Consider the following 21,825-nt stretch of genomic DNA (forward strand, 5'->3'; position numbering starts at 1 on the left):
TCAAGTGGTTATAAACCTCTGAAAAATGAACAAAGCAAATCCTTCTATAGTGCGCATGTGCCTCAATCCAAAGTGCGATTTCTGTTCCCTCTTTCATGCCTCTGTTATCACTCACTTCTGGCAGATCCATGCCGACACCAAGCAATCCAGGAAGACGACGCCACCCCCCCCCCCCCTTCAGCAAACAGCAGGTGATGGACAGCCTCAGCTGTGCACGTTTCCCTATGAGACGGTGTAGAGGAGTGCATGTCCTTTCCCTCCACTCAGGTCTCAAATTACACTCCGCTCCCTTCTCTATGCCAGCGTTTTTCAACCTTTTTTTTTTTTTCAGTCAAGGCAACCTTTAGAATTGTGCACAATTCTGGGGCACACCAGTTTGGCGTGTGCGCTTTTTTGCATGTTCCCGCACGTCGCATTTCTTAATGGCCAGCTCCATGCACACGAGACACGCAAAAAGGGTGCTGCCGTGATTTTTTTTTTAATTGTGCAGCACCAAAATGCATGGTGCCGTGGTACCATGCTTGTTGGCTGTCGCAAATGTACATGCATTTGCTAGATGTGTGGGGGTGGCACACATTAGGAATTGATGGCACCCAAGTGCAAACCCCCCCCCCCCAACACAAAATCCACACTCCCTTCAAAATCCACCCCACCCCCAAATCCCCCTTTCGACCGCCAATCCACTGCTCCCAGCACAAAATCGCCCCCCCCCCATGGCACAAAATCAACCCCCCTCAAATTCTGCCCCTTAGCACAAAACCAACCCCCCAGCACTAAATTGCCCCCCTCCCAAATTCCCCCTCGTAGCACTAGATCAACCCCCCTCCCAAATTCCCCCTCCTAGCACTAGATCAACCCCCCTCCCAAATTCCCCCTCCTGACACAAAATCAACCCCCCCAGCACTAAAATCGCCCCCCTCCCAAATTCCCCCTCCTAGCACTATATCAACCCCCCTCCCAAATTCCCCCTCCTGACACAAAACCAACCCCCCAGCACTAAATTGCCCTCCTCCTAAATCCCCCCTCCTAGCACTAGATCAACCCCCACTCCCAAATTCCCCCTCCTGACACAAAATACACCCCCTCCCAAATCACCCCTCCTGGCACAAAATCAACCACCCTCCCAAATTCCCTCTCCTAGCACAAAACTGCCCCCCTCCCGAATTCCCTCTCCTAGCACAAAACGGCCCCCCTCCCAAATTCCCTCTCCTAGCACAAAATTGCCCCTTTTCCAAATGCCCTCTCCTAGCACAAAATTGCCCCCTCCCAAATTCCCTCTCCTAGCACAAAATTGCCCCCCTTCCAAATGCCCTCTCCTAGCACAAAATGCCCCCCCCCCCCCCCAAAACTCCTATTCTGGCACAAAGTGCTAGAAATCATTGGGCTGCGACTTGTCCTGCAACTTTGTGTCTCAATAATAGGAAAGATTTTTAAGCCCTTTTTTTCCCAGAATGATTTTTGCATTATATTGTTTCAAAATGAGAAATTGTATCATTTAGAGGTTGGATGAAAGATTTCGTACAACGTAACACTTCCGGTAGTTGAGTAGTCGATTTCTATAGAGGTCTGCACTCCGACAACTGAGGCGGGGCGGAAGGACAGGGTTCCAATTAAAGGACAGATGGCGCCTCCGATAGCGCCGCGTTCTTTGCAGCGTACGCCGATTGTCTTGTTTTGTTACCTCTGACAGGGTCTCTTTGATATTTTTGCTCTCGGAAGAGGCCATTACCCCGGCGCTGGTTACATAATTGTCCTCAGTTTTATCTCCGGAGACTCCTCAGCCTCTGAAGTATTTACTGTGTTAGGAGCGATGCATCTGCCAATTTACAGACCGTTCCCAGCAGCTGCTACACCAGGATTTATTTCACAGCCGTTCTCCAATCTTCTCTACCCGGAGAATTTTCCAAACATTTTATAATCGCCGCTAAAGCCATGCTGGAGATTGGTGCCGAAATCGCTTCCAATGGGTGGGAGCCCGCAATGTGTCATTGCTGAAAAATATATCTCTGGAGTTGCAAAGTTCTTTTATCTGCACCGTATTCTCTGTGCGTTCCTCATATTCTCATTTATTTATAAAAAGAACACCAAAAAAAAGAGGGCGCACCAGCCTTGTGTATTACCGTAAAACCATTTTATTCAGGATAAAAAGTAAAAAAAAAAGTCAGGTGCATCAATGATCTAACAAACACAATAAGGTATGCATACACATGAAGCAAGGCTTACGCGTTTCAAGGGCAGAACCCTCTTCATCAGAGCTCTGATGGAGAGGGTTCTTTTGGTACCCATATGCATGAAGGCTTACGCGTTTCAATGGCAGAACCCTCTTCGTCAAAGCGCTGATGGAGAGGGTTCTTTTGGTACCCATATGCATGAAGGCTTACGCGTTTCAATGGCAGAACCCTCTTCGTCAGAGCGCTGATGGAGAGGGTTCTTTTGGTACCCATATGCATGAAGGCTTACGCGTTTCAATGGCAGAACCCTCTTCATCAGAGCTCTGATGGAGAGGGTTCTTTTGGTACCCATATGCATGAATTAAGGCTTACGTGTTTCAAGGGCAGAACCCTCTTTAAAGCTCTGATGAAGAAGATACAAATGAGCACGGAGCAAGGCTTTACATGCTTAAAAAAGGCAGAAACCCTCTTCATCAGAGCTTTGATAAAGCTTTGATTCCCATGGTTCCCATACGCATGGAGTAAGGCTTACGCATTTTAAGGTCAGACTGCTCTTCGTGAGAGCTCTGATGGTTACCATGGCACCCACACGCATGGAGCAAAGCTTACGTGTTTCAAAGGCATAACCGCATTGACCATGACCATTACCATGAGAAAGCTCTTCATCAAAGCTCTGTTGAAGAGGGTTTCTGCCCTTGAAACATGTAAGCTTTCCTCAATGTGTATGGGTACTATGGGAACCATCAGATGCATGGAGCCAGGCTTATGCGTTTCTTCCCTTGAAAAGTGTAAGCCTTGCTCCATGCATATGGGTACCATGAGAACGCTCTTCATCGGAGCTTTGATGAGGAGCATTCCCATGGTACTCATATGCATGGAGTAAGGTTTACGCATTTCAAGGGCAGAACCCTCTTCATCAGAGCTCACGTGAAGATGGTTCTCATGGTAACAATATGCATGGAGTAAGGCTTATGCGTTTCAAGAGCAGAACTGCATAACCCTTGCGTCATGCATAAGGGTACCATCGGAACCCTGTTCATCAGAACTCTGATGAAGAGGATTTCCAATGGTACCCATATGCATGGAATAAAGCTTACACTTTTCAAGAGAAAAAACGCATAAGCCTGGCTCCATGCATCTGATGATTCCCATGGTACCCATACACATTGAGCAAAGCTTACGTGTTTCAGGGGCAGAAACCCTCTTCAACAGAGCTTTGATGAAGAGCGTTCTCATGGTACCCATACGCATGGAGCAAGGTTTACCCGTTTCAAGGGCAGAACCCTCTTCATCAGAGTTCTGATGAAGAGGGTATTGCCCTTGAAAAAGGTAAGCCATGCTCCATGTTTACGGTTACTAACTGTACCATATTAGATTGTGTTAGTCTCTGGAGCTACCTTTTTTCATCCACACCGTATTCTTTGTGCGTTCTTTATATTCACATTTATTTATAAAAAGAGCACATAGGCGGTGCGCCAGCCTTGGCAATTACCAATAACAAATTATTCAAGATAAAATGTGAAAATACTGTAAACTCACAAATTTAAGTATAGTCAGGCACATCGATGATCCAATAAACACAGCCAAATACAGTGTACAGGTGGTACCCGTACACATGGAGTATGGTTTATGCGTTTCAAAGACAGAACCCTCTTCATTGGGAGGTCTGATGAAGAGGGCTCCCATACACATGGTGCAAGGCTTACACGTTTCAAGGAAGAACCCTCTTCCTCAGAGCTCTGATGAAGAGGGCTCCAATACACATGGTGCAAGGCTTACACATTTCAAGGAAGAACCCTCTTCCCCAGAGCTCTGACGAGGGTTACCATACACATGGTGCAAGGCTTACACATTTAAAGGAAGAACCCTCTTCCCCAGAGCTCTGACGAGGGTTACCATACACATGGTGCAATGCTTACACATTTCAAGGAAGAACCCTCTTCCCCAGAGCTCTGATGAAGAGGGCTCCCATACACATGGTGCAAGGCTTACACGTTTCAAGGAAGAACCCTCTTCCTCAGAGCTCCGATGGGGGTTCCCATACACATGGTGCAAGGCTTACACGTTTCAAGGAAGAACCCTCTTCCCCAGAGCTCTTATGAGGGCTCCCATACACATGGTGCAAGGCTTACACATTTCAAGGAAGAACCCTCTTCCCCAGAGCTCTGACGAGGGTTACCATACACATGGTGCAATGCTTACACATTTCAAGGAAGAACCCTCTTCCCCAGAGCTCTGATGAAGAGGGCTCCCATACACATGGTGCAAGGCTTACACGTTTCAAGGAAGAACCCTCTTCCTCAGAGCTCCGATGGGGGTTCCCATACACATGGTACAAGGCTTACACGTTTCAAGGAAGAACCCTCTTCCCCAGAGCTCTGACGAGGGCTCCCATACACATGGTGCAAGGCTTACACATTTCAAGGAAGAACCCTCTTCCCCAGAGCTCTTATGAGGGCTCCCATACACATGGTGCAAGGCTTACACGTTTCAAGGAAGAACCCTCTTCCCCAGAGCTCTGACGAGGGTTACCATACACATGGCGCAAGGCTTACACGTTTCAAGGAAGAACCCTCTTCCTCAGAGCTCCGATGGGGGTTCCCATACACATGGTGCAAGGCTTACACATTTCAAGGAAGAACCCTCTTCCCCAGAGCTCTGATGAGGGTTCCATGCACATGGTGCAAGGCTTACGCGTTTCAAGGAAGAACCCTCTTCCTCAGAGCTCTGATGATGAGGGTTCCCACAATACCCGTTTTCATGATGCAAAATGTAAGCGTTTCAAGGCAGAATCCTTGAATAATTGGTTTTATAGTAATGCACAAGGCCCTCTTTTTGTGTTCTTTTTATAGTCACTTGAAGGATCCCCCGTATCTGGAGAGGGCAGCAAAGCCTCATCACCAGACTTTCTATGGAGCAACGGATCTGGAGATCACATCGGAGGATTTCCTATTTCTGCTATAGACTATATCACGTATGAAGGACCAGTGGGTCCATTGCTCTTTAGCGCTGATGGTTTTTACTTTGTTTATTTCTCATTTATTTATAATCGGAGCGCCTTCCTTTCAATGTGTCCTTCCTTCCATGTTCCCTTTACTGGCCTTAACGGAGGTCGCGGGTGACAGGAACACAAATGAGCCACCATGGCGGGAATCTCCATTGAGAAGAACATTGCTTGAACTAGATTGACTTGTGACTTTTGTTTTAACCAGACAAACGAATGTAACAATATAAAACATACATTTCCCAGCCTCCGCCCTACTAGTCAAAGACTACTAAACCCGGAATAAAGACAGAGGTCTCAGCCGCACACATTTGCAAATGTTGGGCTCTGCTCACACCTACATACGTACATTTTCGGGCTTCATTTTTAGGACATCTCATTCATTTGAAGGGGCTTCTCTATGTGTGAAAAACACACAAAAATAGAACATGACCATTTATTTTTTTATCACACCAAAACACAAATTCATGTGACTCTTAGAAGGTGCCCTCCTAATCCAAACATTGGAACATTTGGGGATCTGTTTAGGGCTGCTTTACACCAGATGCAGTCCAGTGCCAGGGGCAGACTGACCATTGGGCCACTCGGGCACTGGCCTAGGGCCCCATGCCACTAGGGGGCCCCATCAGGGTTACTAGCCTCAGTAAAACCAGGGACAGTATGTAAAAATCTGTGTTTTTTTAACCACTTGGGATCCGCGCTATTGCAAAATGACGGCAATAGCGCGGACCCACATTTTCGGGACTACGTCTATTGACGTAGTCCCGGTTACGAGCGGCCTGCGCGCCCCCTGAGGGGCGCGCGCGGCGCGCTCTGTGATCGGCGAGTCCGTGAGACTCGCCTGATCACCGATCCGTGTAAGGGGTCGATCCCGACCCCTTATCACGTGATCAGCTGTCAGCCAATGACAGCTGATCATGTGATAAAACGGAGCCGGTAATCGGCTAGTATTCCTCCTCGCGCTGACAGCGCGAGGAGAAAAAAAAAAAGCCGATCGCCGGCGGCCGTGTTCGGGACATCAGTCCCGAACACGGCCAGCAATTTAAAAGGACACCTGCCCCCTGCCAGTGCCCACCTGCCACCCGCAGTGCCATCCTGAAATAAAGTAAGTGCCCCCCTGTCAGTGCCACCCAGCAGTGCCCATAGTGCCCACAGTGCCACCCAGCAGTGCCCACAGTGCCACCCAGCAGTGCCCACAGTGCCACCCACAGTGCCACCCAGCAGTGCCACCCACAGTGCCACCCAAAATCTGCCTCAGGTGCTGCACCCCAGTGCCGCCCATCAGTGCCCAGCAGTGCCGCCCATCAGTGCCCAGCAGTGCCGCCCATCAGTGCCCAGCAGTGCCACCTATCAGAGCCACCTATCAGTGCCACCTATCAGTGCCCATCAGTCCCATCTATCTGTGGTACCTATCAGTGCCCATCCGTGCCACCCATCCGTGCCACTTATCCGTGCCACCCATCCGTGCCATCTTATCTGTGCCCATCTTTGCCCATCAGTGCCGCCTTATCTGTGCCCATCGGTGCCGCCTTATCTGTGCCTATTAGTGCCGCCTTAACTATGCCTATCAGTGCCCACCAGTGCAGCCTATCAGTGCCCACCAATGCAGCCCATCAGTGCCCACCAATGCAGCCCATCAGTGCCCACCAATGCAGCCTATCAGTGCCGCCTAATCAGCGCACTTCAATGAAGGAGAAAAATGACCCGTTTGCAAAATTTTATAACAAACTATTAAAACATGATTTTTTTTTTTTGCATCTTTTTTTGTTTGTTTAGCAAAAAATAAAACTCCGAGCTGTAACTAAATACCACCAAAAGAAAGCTCTATTTGTGGGAAAAAAATGATAAAAATTTCATTTGGGTACAGTGTTGTATGACCGCGCAATTGTCACTCAAAGTGCATCAGCGCTGAAAGCTGAAAATTGGTCTGGGACTGAGGGGGGTTTAAGTGCCCAGTAAGCAAGTGGTTAAATCTGTCTCTGAAATGTCCCTTACCGACATCATTTTGGTCTAAAAATCCTGAGATTATAGCTGCCCCGCCTCTCCAGTACTTTCTCAGCCAATAGAAACATGTATGTGTAACCTGTGTGATTGTATACACTGTGTGTGTGTGTGTGTGTGTGTGTGTGTGTGTGTGTGTGTGTGTGTGTGTGTGTGTGTGTGTGTGTGGCCCCATAATCTCCGATTGCCTGGGGGCCCCATGAGTTCTCAGTCCGCCCCTGTCCATTTTTTTTTTATTCTGCATCGGAAATGCATGGACAGTGTTTAACATGTTCCAACGGCCCCAATTCATACCAATGTAGTGTTTTCTAATGCAGTCAACAAAAAGTAGAACATTCTGCATTTTTTCTGTATGGAGTGCATCTGGAGTGTGGTGAAATGCATCAAAAAACACACCAGAATATCAAATATGCACCATCGTGCATATGTCCTTAAAAGCAGAACCTTACCCATAACAGTTTGAGAATTATTGTTCTTTAACAAAAACCCGTACATTCCACATTAATAATTATGCTACTAAAATGAGTTTGTGTTGTAATTTGCCTCCACCATTGCTTGTGTTTCTTCTTGCTGGAGGCTGCCATTTTGTTGAAGCCCAGAGCAGTCACTTCCTTATTGAAAACTTTCCCTTCTCCTTGGCCTCAAAAACGATATTTCACTTTCTTCAATTAAAATATCTACATTTCCAGCCTTGATTGTATGTCTTTGCTTAGCTAGATAGGAAGGCTGACAGAAGCTTTGCAGTGCTGAAGTTCACAGGCTGCCAATGAGGGGGAAAGGAGAGAATATCGGGGACATACAGTGCATCCGTGAAGTATTCACATCGCTTCACTTTTTCCACATTTTACGTTACAACCTTATTCCAAAATGGATTAAATTCATGATTTTTCTCAAAATTTTACAATCCCCCATAATGACAACGTGAAAGAAGTTTGAAATCTTTGCAAATGTATTAAAAAAACAAAAACAAAAAAAATCCCATGTACAGAAGTATCACAGGCTCCTCCCATGTACAGAAGTATCACAGGCTCCTCCCATGTACAGAAGTATCACAGGCTCCTCCCATGTACAGAAGTATCACAGGCTCCTCCCATGTACAGAAGTATCACAGGCTCCTCCCATGTACAGAAGTATCACAGGCTCCTCCCATGTACCGAAGTATCACAGGCCCCTCCCATGTACCGAAGTATCACAGGCTCCTCCCATGTACACAAGTATCACAGGCTCCTCCCATGTACACAAGTATCACAGGCTCCTCCCATGTACACAAGTATCACAGGCTCCTCCCATGTACACACGTATCACAGGCTCCTCCCATGTACACAAGTATCACAGGCTCCTCCCATGTACACAAGTATCACAGGCTCCTCCCATGTACACAAGTATCACAGGCTCCTCCCATGTACACAAGTATCACAGGCTCCTCCCATGTACACAAGTATCACAGGCTCCTCCCAGGTACACAAGTATCACAGGCTCCTCCCATGTACACAAGTATCACAGGCTCCCCCCATGTACACAAGTATCACAGGCTCCTCCCATGTACACAAGTATCACAGGCTCCTCCCATGCACATAAGTATCACAGGCTCCTCCCATGTACATAAGTATCACAGGCTGCTCCCATGTACACAAGTATCACAGACTCCTCCCACATACATAAGTATCACAGGCTCCTCCCACGTACACAAGTATCACAGACTCCTCCCACATACATAAGTATCACAGGCTCCTCCCACGTACACAAGTATCACAGGCTCCTCCCATGTACATAAGTATCACAGGCTCCTCCCGTGTACATAAGTATCACAGGCTCCTCCCAGGTACATAAGTATCACAGGCTCCTCCCATGTACATAAGTATCACAGGCTCCTCCCAGGTACATAAGTATCACAGTCTTTGCTCAATACTTTGGTGAAGCTCCTTTGTAGTGATGGCCGAACGGTTCGCCCGGCGGTCGTTTCGCGGCGAATTTCGGTCGTTCGCGGTCCGCTCGCCTTTTCCCGTCGTTCGCCCCGGCGGACTTACGTGTTTAATGTGTAAAAGAACTTTGACCTATGATGACACGTCTATCATGGGGTACAGGACAGCCAATTGAGACATTACAGCACATGGACACTTGGACATTCCCCCTAACCTATAAATACACCCGATCCGGTGGCCATTTTACATTCTTTCTTCTGTCACTATAGGGAAAGGTTGCTGTGTGGAGTAGGGACAGATAAACCACTAGCTATTTGGTACACAAAAGTTCTTTTCAGGACTGGTATAGGTGTTAGGTGTATATAGGTTTGCTGTGCTACTGATTCTTGCAGCAGCCTGAGTGTCTTTTGTCAGTTTAGAGAAAGGGAAAGGACGGTGTGTGCTACAGGGACAGCCAGATTAGTCTTTCATCATCATCATCATCATCATTAGCTGTTACTATCAGGTCCACAAAATAGCTGTTCCAGTAACCACTAATCGTTCCAGTGTACTCTTTTTTGCCACTTTGTATAGGGACAGGAAGGAAGCAGTGTTGTCAGGCAGTGAGGGTCAGTTTAAAGACTTGCTGTTACTATTAGTTCCACAAAGGTTCTTTTCAGGACTGGTATCAGTGGTACGGTAATAGGCTTGTACACGTATAATATTCTTTCTTCCAAATATAGAAAGAATATTATACTTGACTGCTGCCCTTCTGCTGCAGTCTGCTAATCATTCACAACTCACTTGTTCCACAAAGCTCTTTATCAGGACTGGTAACTTGGCCTGTGTAGGGTGCTACAGTACATAGGGTTGAGTGAGGTACAGTCTGCTGTTCTGTAAGGACCGCTATCGGTCCACAATAGATAGGGTTGAGGTGCACCACTGCTGACCGCTGCCCTATACTGCAGCAGTCCTTCATTGGTATAGGGACTGAAGTACAGTCTGCTAATCACTAACACACAACCTTCTTGGTCCACAAAAGTTCTTATAAGGACTGGTAACTTGGTCTAGGGTGCTACAGTACATATGGTTGAGTGCGGTACAGTCTGCTGTTCTGTAAGGACCGCTATCGGTCCACAATACATAGGGTTGAGGTGCACCACTGCTGACCGCTGCCCTATACTGCAGCAGTCCTTCATTGGTATAGGGACTGACGTACAGTCTGCTAATCACTAACACACAACCTGCTTGGTCCACAAAAGTGTATATATGCCCCTACCCTCCTCTTTGAAGAGGTTGAGCGGTGTCATATTTCTACTGGGGCTGCTTATGAGGGGATCACACCATCCCTGTGCTGTGCTGACTTCCTCCTGGGGGTTCTTATTATGAGGGGATCACACCATCCCTGTGCTGTGCTGAGTTTCTCCTGGGCCTGCTTACTGAGGGGATCACACCATCCCTGTGCTGTGCTGACTTTCTCCTGGGGGTTCTTATTATGAGGGGATCACACCATCCCTGTGCTGTGCTGAGTTTCTCCTGGGTCTGCTTACTATGAGGGGATCACACCATCCCTGTGCTGTGCTGACTTCCTCCTGGGGGTTCTTCTTATGAGGGGATCACACCATCCCTGTGCTGTGCTGAGTTTCTCCTGGGCCTGCTTACTATGAGGGGATCACACCATCCCTGTGCTGTGCCGACTTCCTCCTGGGGGTTCTTCTTATGAGGGGATCACACCATCCCTGTGCTGTGCTGAGTTTCTCCTGGGCCTGCTTACTATGAGGGGATCACACCATCCCTGTGCTGTGCTGACTTCCTCCTGGGGGTTCTTCTTATGAGGGGATCACACCATCCCTGTGCTGTGCTGAGTTTCTCCTGGGCCTGCTTACTATGAGGGGATCACACCATCCCTGTGCTGACTTCCTCCTGGGGGTTCTTCTTATGAGGGGATCACACCATCCCTGTGCTGTGCTGAGTTTCTCCTGGGCCTGCTTACTATGAGGGGATCACACCATCCCTGTGCTGTGCTGACTTCCTCCTGGGGGTTCTTCTTATGAGGGGATCACACCATCCCTGTGCTGTGCTGAGTTTCTCCTGGGCCTGCTTACTATGAGGGGATCACACCATCCCTGTGCTGTGCTGACTTTCTCCTGGGGGTTCTTATTATGAGGGGATCACACCATCCCTGTGCTGTGCTGAGTTTCTCCTGGGCCTGCTTACTATGAGGGGATCACACCATCCCTGTGCTGTGCTGACTTCCTCCTGGGGGTTCTTATTATGAGGGGATCACACCATCCCTGTGCTGTGCTGAGTTTCTCCTGGGCCTGCTTACTATGAGGGGATCACACCATCCCTGTGCTGTGCTGACTTCCTCCTGGGGGTTTTTCTTATGAGGGGATCACACCATCCCTGTGCTGTGCTGAGTTTCTCCTGGGCCTGCTTACTATGAGGGGATCACACCATCCCTGTGCTGTGCTGACTTCCTCCTGGGGGTTCTTCTTATGAGGGGATCACACCATCCCTGTGCTGTGCTGAGTTTCTCCTGGGCCTGCTTACTATGAGGGGATCACACCATCCCTGTGCTGTGCTGACTTCCTCCTGGGGGTTCTTATTATGAGGGGATCACACCATCCCTGTGCTGTGCTGACTTACTCCTGGGGCTGCTTACGGTGCTGCTGTCAGTGCTGTATATCACGGTGCTGGTGTGAGTGCTTAATGTCACGGTGCTGCTGTCAGTGCTGTATATCACTGTGCTGATGTCAGTGCTGTTTGTCACGCTTCTGATGTCAGTGCCCTCTATCACGGTGCTGCTGTCAGTGCTGTATATCACGCTTCTGATGTCAGTGCTGTATATCACGGTGTTGCTGTCAATGCTGTATGTCACGGTGTTGCTGTCAATGCTGTATGTCACGGTGCTGGTGTTAATGCTTTATGTCACGCTTCTGATGTCAGTGCTGTATATCACTGTGCTGATGTCAGTGCTTAATGTCACGCTTCTGATGTTAGTGCTGTATATCACGGTGTTGCTGTCAATGCTGTATGTCACAGTGCTGGTGTTAATGCTTTATGTCACGCTTCTGATGTCAGTGCTGTCGACGTCACCCCAGACGTGTTCGTTTCTGTGGACCAGGAAGGACGGGTTGGTCTCTGCGTTGGCGTGTATCCGGCCGGTGCACGTCTTTGTTTTGAACCTGTTTTCAAAGTCTTTTATGTAAGTGTTTACGTTCGCTTTTAAGAATTAAAGTCATTTGGTTTTACACTATCTGGAGCCTATGTTTTTCCCTTATGTGACACCACGTCGAGTTGGGAGTGAGTAACAGCCATAACCCCATCGCGTGGAAGATTCGTGACCATCTGAGGAGGAGGCGCTATCCGGATACCCTTTGACTGCTGCTGCTTGTGTTGACCCTCTGTAACGGGGGGTCGCTTGGATTTGGTAAGGAGCTGATTCATTTATTTCGGTGATGGGATAAGCACACCACATCTTTGGAGAAGATTTTCAATTTGTGTATTTGCAATCCAGCCGTTTGGAACTTTTCTTCACTGCCGTACCTCATTTGAAGTTTTGTTTCACTGGTGTTCATTCACTATATGGACATTTATTTTTATTTTTTCATTTTTTTGATATATGACTGTATGGACATTACATAGAGTGTCTCTGAACACAGATTTATTATTTTCTCGATAGGCCATTTATGCTTAATAGCGAATATATATTTTTTTCATATTCTTACCTTTATGGTTTAGGGGTTTATACACAGAGTCTGATACACATATATTGTGTTTGGGGAATTCACATTATTGATACGCATTTACTTTTTTGTTTTTTGAATTTAATTGCACTTATCCGTATATGGTTTATACCACATTTTGGAGGTGGTCCTTTGAGACACTAGATACTAAGACCCACAGTGTGGGTCTGGTACTTTCATATACCCTAATCATATTGGGTATTTTGTGGCTAGCGCAGTTCTTCTTCTTTCTATTTTTGTATATCACAGTGTTGCTGTCAATGCTGTATGTCACGGTGCTGGTGTTAATGCTTTATGTCACGCTTCTGATGTCAGTGCCCTCTATAACGGTGCTGCTGTCAGTGCTGTATATCACGGTGCTGATGTCAGTGCTTAATGTCAAGCTTCTGATGTCAGTGCTGTATATCACTGTGCTGATGTCAGTGCTTAATGTCACACTTCTGATGTCAGTACTCTCTATCACGGTGCGGCTGTCAGTGCTGTATATCACGGTGCTGATGTCAGTGCTTAATGTCACGCTTCTGATGTCAGTGCTGTATATCACGGTGTTGCTGTCAATGCTGTATGTCACGGTGCGGGTGTTAATGCTGTATGTCACGCTGCTGATGTCAGTGCCCTCTATCACGGTGCTGCTGTCAGTGCTGTATATCACGGTGCTGATGTCAGTGCTTAATGTCAAGCTTCTGATGTCAGTGCTGTATATCACTGTGCTGATGTCAGTGCTTAATGTCACGCTTCTGATGTCAGTACTCTCTATCACGGTGCTGCTGTCAGTGCTGTATATCACGGTGCTGATGTCAGTGCTTAATGTCACGCTTCTGATGTCAGTGCTGTATATCACGGTGTTGCTGTCAATGCTGTATGTCACGGTGCGGGTGTTAATGCTGTATGTCACGCTGCTGATGTCAGTGCCCTCTATCACGGTGCTGTTGTCAGATGCCTCTATCACGGTGCATGTGTCATTGCTGTATGTGACGTTGCTGGTGATCATCTCCTGCACCCTCTTCTTTGCCTACCCTGGTCCCTGACCTTCCCTCTCCTCCATTGCCTTCATGCGCTCCACAGTCCTGAATTGTCAGAACAATTTTCCAAATAAAAAAAGAATGCTTGTAGTTATCGATCCCATTGTGATGTCATTGGCCAGGTGGTGGGACTATGCATTTCCTGCTAATAATTACCTAGTGGCTGCAAATTCGCCCTAAAGGTTTGAAACATTCGCCTCCCATTGAAGTCAATGGGGCCCGCGGCGAACGTTCGGTTTCGCGAACGGTCGGCCTCGTTCGCGGTCCGCGTTCGCGAAACGTCCCGTCGCATGTTCGGGACATCACTACTCCTTTGACACCAATTACAGCCTCCAGTCTTGTTGAGTATGATGCTACAAGCTCGGCACACCTATTTTTGGGCAGTTTCTCCCATTCTTCTTTGCAGGACCTCTTAAACACCATCAGGTTGGATGGGGATCGCCGGTCTGCAGCCATTTTCAGAACTGTCCAGATCAAACCGTGTTAAAGTCTGGTCTCTGGCTGGGCCACTCAAGGACATTCAGAAAGTTGTCCCGTAGCCACTCCTTTGTTATCTTGGCTGTGTGCTTTGGGGCATTGTCCTGTTGGAAAATGAACCTTCACCCCAGTCTGGGGTCCAGAGCTCTCTGGAGCAGGTTTTCATCAAGGATGTTTCTGTACATTGCTGCATTCATCCTTTCCTGCATCCTGACTAGTCTCTCTGTTCCTGCCACTGAAAAACATGCCCACAGCATGATGCTGCCACCACCATGCTTCACTGTAGGGATGGTCTTGGCCAGGTGATGAGCGGTGCCTGGTTTTGCTCCAGACATGGCGCTTGCCATTCAGGCCAAAGAGTTAAATTTTTGTTTTATCAGACCAGAGAATTTTGTTTCTCGTGGTCTGAGAGTCCTTCAGGTGTCTTTTGGAAAACTCCAGGTGGGCTGTCATGTGCCTTTTACTGAGGAGTGGCTTCCGTCTGACGGCTCTACCATACAGGCCTGATGGGTGGAGCGCTGCAGTGATGTTTGTTCTTCTGGAAGGTTCTCCTCTCTCCACAGAGAAACATTGGAGCTCTGTCAGAGTGACCATCGGGTTCTTGGTCACCTCCCTGACTAAGATCCTTCTCCCCTGATCGCTCAGTTTGGCCGGGCAGCCAACTCTAGGAAGAGTCCTGGTGGTTCCAAACTTCTTCCATTTATGGATGATGGAGGCCACTGTGCTCATTGGGAACTTCAAACACTGCAGAAAGTTTATGTACCCTTCCCCCGATCTGTGCCTCCATACAATCCTGTCTCGGAGGTCTACAGACAATTCCTTGGACTTCATGGCTTGGTTTGTGCTCTGACATAGCCACGTGTGTGCCTTTCCAAATCATGTCCATTCAACTGAATTTACTACAGGTGGACGCCAATCAAGTTGTGGAAACATCTTGAGGAAGATCAGTGGAAACAGGATGGACCTGAGCTCAATTTTGAGTGTCATGAGAATGGCTGTGAATACTTACCTAATTTATCGGCGTATATAACACGCACTTTTTACCCCTAAAATCAGGGGGAAATCGGGGGTGCGTGTTATATGCCAATTCCCCGCTGTTTCTAACCCTTTCTGCCGTTCTCTTTGGCTTCCAGGTATTTTAGCCCGCACTCGGCCGTTCTCGGCTATTTTCGGCCATTCGACGGCTTTGAAAGCCGCCGAGAATGGCCAAGTGTGGCCGAAAATAGCCGAGAGGGGGCAAAAATACCCAGGAAGCCACAGAGAACGGCTGAGAACTACCGAGCACCGCCGAGATACACAGGACATCCGCTCTGTATCTCGGCGGCGCCATTTTTAAATGGCAAAGACACTGACAAGGCTGCATTGATGGCCATTTAAATGTAAGTTTTTTTTCCTTAAACTTCCCTCCTAAAAGCTTTTTTCTTTTAAATTTCCTCCTAAACTTGGGGTGCGTGATATACGCCGATAAATACGGTATGTACATGGGATTTTTTTTACGTTTTTTTATTTTTAATAAATTTGCAAAGATTTCAAAACAAACTTCCTTCACGTTGTCATTATCAGGGATTGTTTGTAGAATTTTGAGGAAAATAATGAATTTAATCCATTTTGGAATAAGGCTGTAACATAACGAAATGTGGAAAAAGCGAAACCCTGTGAATACTTTCTGGATGCTCTGTAAGATAAGACATTATCCTTGTAAGTTTAACTCTTGTGTGCCTCCCTGACAGCAGAGTTTGGCCAGTCACCTCTCCTGCATTTCTTTTCCTACCCCCCCTTCTAATCCGTGTTCCCTCCACTCTGTCAGCATCATTCTTTTTGCCTTTTGCGTAAATTTTAAAGCCGTCAGCGGATTGGCCTTTAGTGGCTCTGATTTTAGGCGCAGTGCCAAGAATAGAGAGCAACTGAGCATGTGCAGAGCACTGGAAACACAGAAATTGTGGCGTGAACCGGCCCTAACAGATGGTGCCCATTTCCTCTCGGATAGTTATACAAACTCCTATAATACAGAACATTAAAAAGAACGTAATGAGGTCAGAATTCCATCTGCAGAGAATTACCTGAATTGGGGGAACTTCGGTGACTTTGTCCACGTTGGTCAGAGAAAGCGGCACGTACCACAAAGTCGCTCTGTTGGTTAATCTCTTCGCTCCTACAAGAGAAATCAAATCGCATGAATAGGAGTTCAATTCTCTCCCTATTCTCTCCCCCTCCCAAGCAGTGTAAGCCCTTGTACACGCGGTCGGAGAATCCGTCGGAATGTGTCCTATCGGACCGTGTTGTCGGATAATCCGACTGTGTGTGGTCTGCATCGGACTGATTCCGTCGGACCCAATTTTCCAACTTGTTGGAAATATTTTCCGACCAACTGGTTCCATTGGACATACTCCGATCATGTGTAGAGAATTTTGATCGGACCAAGTGCCACGCATGCTCAGATCAAATTCCTACATCAAAGCTATTGGCTACTAGCCTGAACGTAGTCCCATCGTAACGAAATTACGTCATCACGTTCTGAAAGATCGGATTTTTCGACAACTTAGGCCGCGTACACACGCGGGGACTGTTCGCACAACTTTGTTCGTCAAACAGTTTCAGCGGACAGTCCGCTCAAAATTAGCATGGACGGACTTGCCCACACACGACGAACGAACAGTCCGCTGAAACCGTGCGTGATGACGTGAACGGCACGTACGACGGGACTAGAAAACGACGTCCTATACACTGCAATGCAACCTTCGGCGTGTAAATTCTTTCTGAGCATGCGCGAGACTTAGTTTGACGAACAAGCCTACACGGGCGGACTGTCCGCTCAAACCAAGTTTCAGCGGACAGTTTTTCGGAATTTCCGAAAAACTTTGTTCGTCAGACTGTCCGCTGAAACTGTCCGCTGAAGCCCACACACGAGCGGACTGTCCGCTGAAACACTGTTCAGCGGACAAAGTTGAGCGAACAGTCCCCGCGTGTGTACGCGGCCTTAGTCCGACCGTGTGTATGCAACAGTTTCGGACAAGATCCGACGGACAAAATCCGACGGATTTGGTTGTCGAAATCTCCGACCGTGTGTACAAGGGGCTAAGGTCTCCTTCACATGGACAAATCGGCTGTGATGCGGAAAGTGCGTTGCGAAGAGCTGTGGTCGGGAGCCCAGGTGAATACGGACAGCCATGGCTGTAACATGCAATAACAGGCTGAAAGAAACCACAGATCTCCACTGGTGTTCAAAATGTTATTGCAAAGCCAGCAGTTACCTGGCATCAGAGGCGAATGATCGGCCCCGGACGCAAACTACTTGTTTGTACATCGGTCCCCAACTGCAGGTAATTGCTAGCTGTGCAATTACTTTCCAACACCAGCGAACAGCATGCGCATGCAACTGAACTGGGAACGGGGCGGTAATAGCTATGCATGGTTCATAAATGGCTAATTGGAGGATGCAAAACCTATTAGCAGGATGTCTCTTATTCCATCGCCTGCTAGTAAACCATAAAATAGCCTGGGCTCTACTTGGCCTGAAACCGTCCTTTTCATACAACCTAGCTCTCAATATCTATTCATAGTCCATAAATCCTGATATGATAAAACTCATATTCGAAACAAGTGTCTACCCAAATGTATAGGGGCCTGTTCACACCATAGAAATGCAGTCCAGGTACATACCGGATGCTTTTTTTCATGCACTTTTTTCTTTTACACGTTTTTGATACGTTTTTGGCAAGTTCTGGTGCATTTTTCCCCCTCTTTTTTCTTCACCTTAAAGTGGTTGTAAACCCTTACAAACCACTTTGACCTACAGGTAAGCCTAGATTAAGGCTTACCTGTAGGTCCAAGAAATATCTCCTAAACCTATATGGTTTAGGAGATATTTGCCCAAAAACAGGCACCGCACTGAGTGCGGCATTTCCAAGAATGGAGCTGTTGCGCGTGTCGACTCCCGTGCGCATGCGCGGGAGTGACGTCATCGCAGCTTCGCCGAATGACAGCGGCGGAGCTGCGAGACGCCACCAACAAGATGGATGCGGCGGACTACAGGGGACAGCGGCGACTTCGCTGGCTCCTGTGTCAGGTAAGTGACACATAATGGGCTACTATGCGATGCGATGCAATGTATAGTAGTCCATTATGCTTTGCCTTTGCAGGGAATGAAAGAGGAAGTAAACTCATCAGGGTTTACTTCCTCTTTAAAAGCGGTTGTATTGTCTGCTTGGTCATTTTTACCTGCAAGTAAGCCTATAATAAGGTCTACCTGTAGGTAAAATGAATATCTTCTAAACCTGTATGGTTTAGGAGAGATTCACCTTTCATGCAGCCGCTGACGTCAGCAGCGCATGCGCAGTGAAGGTCTGGCGGATGGTGCCAGAATGGAGGGCTCCCATGCGCCTCCAACCACTCTCAGCGCCGGAGGCGTGAACCCAGAAGAAATGCAGAGGGAGCATGTCGGCTCCATCAGCGGTGACCGGACAGCCCTGTGGAAGCTTTGTTCTAAGTTAAGTATTTCATAATGAGCTAGTATACGATGCATACTAGCTCATTATGCCTTTGCCTTATAGGATTTTTTTGGGCTTAGAACTGCTTTAAATAAGGAACGTGTGTTCCAGTGCGTTTTCGGTGTGTTTTTGATGCGTTTTAACACGATCCATTAGTTCCGTGCAGAAAAAATGTAGCATGTTCTACTTTTTTTTTCTGGAACTGGAACGCACTGGTGTGAACTATGCCATTGAAAACTCCATAACCTACTACTATACATGTGTTTTTAGATGCAGAAAAAAAAAACGCACTGGACCGTATGTGGTGTAACCTCGCCCTAAGAAAGTACCAGTTTAATGCCAGACCTGCCTATGTCATAACGTACAGCAGGTGTATTGGGTACATTATACCTTCTAATGAGAATTGGCATAAAATCAAAGTTTTATGTTTGATATCTATCAAATCTTGATTTTATTCTATTCACAAATATGTTGGTTCTTGTATTGGATAAAGACATCGTCATCTGGAAATATTGATAGTTTTAGAAAAGTGAAACATGAGGGAGGATCCACTGGAATATCATAAAGGCTTGAGCATTCCTACCTCGCCCCCCTCAGCTCTTTTGGTTTGGCAAGGATTGGCTCAATGACCCCCACTAGAGCGGGGAGTCAGCAACACGGTGATCAGTTTAAACTCTGTTACCTTCCTGTCTGGAGTGGCAGTAAGTGGCAGACAATTCTTAAAAGGTCAAATTTGTTAGAGTATACTGCGAATGGCGCGGGTTTCTGTTAACCACAATATGTATTTATATGTTGCGGCTTTGAAGTGAAGTGGTTTACCAGGGTTATGGCTGAAGATATCGGCCATAATCCCTGTATATTTTTAATTTTTTTTATAGCCGGCGGATGGTTTCTCACTGGAACACTTTCAGAAGCAGTGGGAGGGGGACATCCCGCAGGTGTCTCTCGAGCTTACCATTTCCACCGGCTTGCCCGATAAACGATCAGACACTGCGGCCGGCTCCTCCCACAGGCAATCAAAAAAGAGATCTTCTTTGATCACCTCTGTGGCCTTGGAGAAAGGGTGGAAGTATTTTTTTTTTCTTTAAAGCAGAAGATCAAACTATTTATTTTTTGATCTTTTTTTCTTAAAGATAAAAAGGAGATTTGAGGTCTTTTTGACTCCAGATCTCTCCATAAAGAGGACTGGATATTTGCATTACATAGTTGCATAGTTAGTAAGGTTGAATAAAGACACCAGTCCATCCAGTTCAACCTGAGCGAGTGTCTACAATTGTCCCTATCCCTGGTTGGTATTGCTTGTAACAGGAATATAAGTGATAAAGAAAAAAATAAATAAATAAAAAAAAAAGAAAAAAAAAAAAAAAGAAAGGGACAGTGTAAAAATCAAATCTAAAAAGTAAAAAAGCATGTAGAAGTGAACGCATACATTAGTCGCGCATGCAAACGCCATTTGCGTCAGACATGTGAGGTAGCACCGCGAACGTTAGAGCGAGAGCAATAATTCTAGCGCTAGACCTAATTATATATATATATTTTTTTTTAATTCATTAAAGTGTATTTCCCCCCAAACCCCGCCCCCCCCCCAAAAAAATTGTGTTTGCAAAACCTCTGTGAAAATATTGTGTGATCTAAACAATTGCAACGATCGCCATTTTATTCCCTAGGGTAACGTTTAGGGTTACAAGTAATTTTCTTGCAAGAAATACCGATTTAAACCTGTAGACACAAAGTGCCAGAACAGGTCAGGTCTTCAAGTAGATCTATAAAAAAAAAAAAGTGGTGGCGGAAAACAACATGTGTATAAAGGGTTACTGTGGAATTTACAGACCCCAGTGAGGATGACTCTGTCTGCCAACACGTAGACTGTTGAAGCGCAATGTGCAGGGAGAGGGAGTGCCATCGTCAATGTCTAACCACTTTAGGACATGTTCTGCACAGGGTGGGCTTTAACAGCCACACACCTTACACATGCAGCTTTGGGCAGCCAATGTTTATTGTGCTGAGCATGCGCTCACTGCCCGCTCCTAGCGGAAGGAACCTGTTGTCAAAGACAGCCCTCGGCCTGGTCTAAAGATCAGTAGCCGACGGGACTGACTTTAAACATGTGACCTCTGTGACAGTAGTCACACAATTGCCGATCTGAGAAAAACCTTAAGCCAGGGTTAAAGGCTTTGTTCCCTCCAAGACTCTTTCAAGTCTCTGAACTCCAGGACTCAACATGGGAATGGCAAAACCCGAGACTTTTTCAAGCCTTCAAACTGCAGAACCCAATCTGAGGATTACAAAACCCGTAGAAAATCTGAAAAAACCTGGACCCAAGGTTAGAGGCTTGTTCCCTCTCTAGACTCCAAACTACAGAACTCAAACCGGGAATTAAACCCACAGAAAAATCTGAGAAAACATGGACCCAGGGTTAGAGGCTTTGTCCCTCCCAAAGATCTTTTAAGACTCCAAACTCAAAAACTCACTCTGGGAATTGCAAAACCTGGAGAAAATCCTGATATACCTTGACCCAAGCTTAGAGGCTTTGTCCCTCCTAAGACTCTTTCAAGCCTCCAAACTCCAGAACCTATACTGGGAGTTGCAAAACTTGAAGTTGGTGGCTTTGTGTCAGGGCTGGCTTAGCCCTTCCTTCTCTGGGCTGGCTGCTCAGCTGTTCGGCTAATTGCCAGCTCTCTTCTCGCTCCAGTTACCAGCTGTTCCCGATGATGCTTGTCTGACCTGCCTATTTAAAGCCTTCCAGTTCACTTCACCTCTGCCTTCGCCTTGGTCACATCACTAGAAACCATCTCCTACGGTTTGTTTAAAGACTGGCTTGCTGACATCCCTTCTGGCTCCTTATCTTGCTGTGTTCTACTTGGATCCCTGACTTCTGGCCTGGCTGACTACCCGATCTGGTTACTGGACTCTGGCTATGCTTGACTACGCTTTTTCTAATTACCTTTTTATTAATAAACAAGTGTGATTTAATTGTACTTCTGTCTCAGTCCGATTCATGGTTTCTGACACT

General features: G+C 47.0%; 1 protein-coding gene across 5 annotated transcripts in view; it reads right to left on the reverse strand.

Moving 5' to 3' along the window:
• The window catches only part of ACOT7 (acyl-CoA thioesterase 7), a 343,430-nt gene that overhangs the window by 219,856 nt on the left and 101,749 nt on the right, over positions 1-21,825 (reverse strand). For all 5 annotated transcript variants that reach the window (XM_077458310.1, XM_077458311.1, XM_077458309.1 and 2 more), the window contains one exon: positions 16,386-16,477. In XM_077458310.1, coding sequence (XP_077314436.1) covers positions 16,386-16,477 — 92 coding nt within the window. The remainder of the gene's footprint in view (positions 1-16,385; positions 16,478-21,825) is intronic.

This window comes from Lithobates pipiens, unplaced genomic scaffold (assembly GCF_037356315.1).
Source record: "Lithobates pipiens isolate NorthernLeopardFrog02 unplaced genomic scaffold, aLitPip1_a1.2 Scaffold_27, whole genome shotgun sequence".
NCBI classification, from domain to species: domain Eukaryota; kingdom Metazoa; phylum Chordata; class Amphibia; order Anura; family Ranidae; genus Lithobates; species Lithobates pipiens.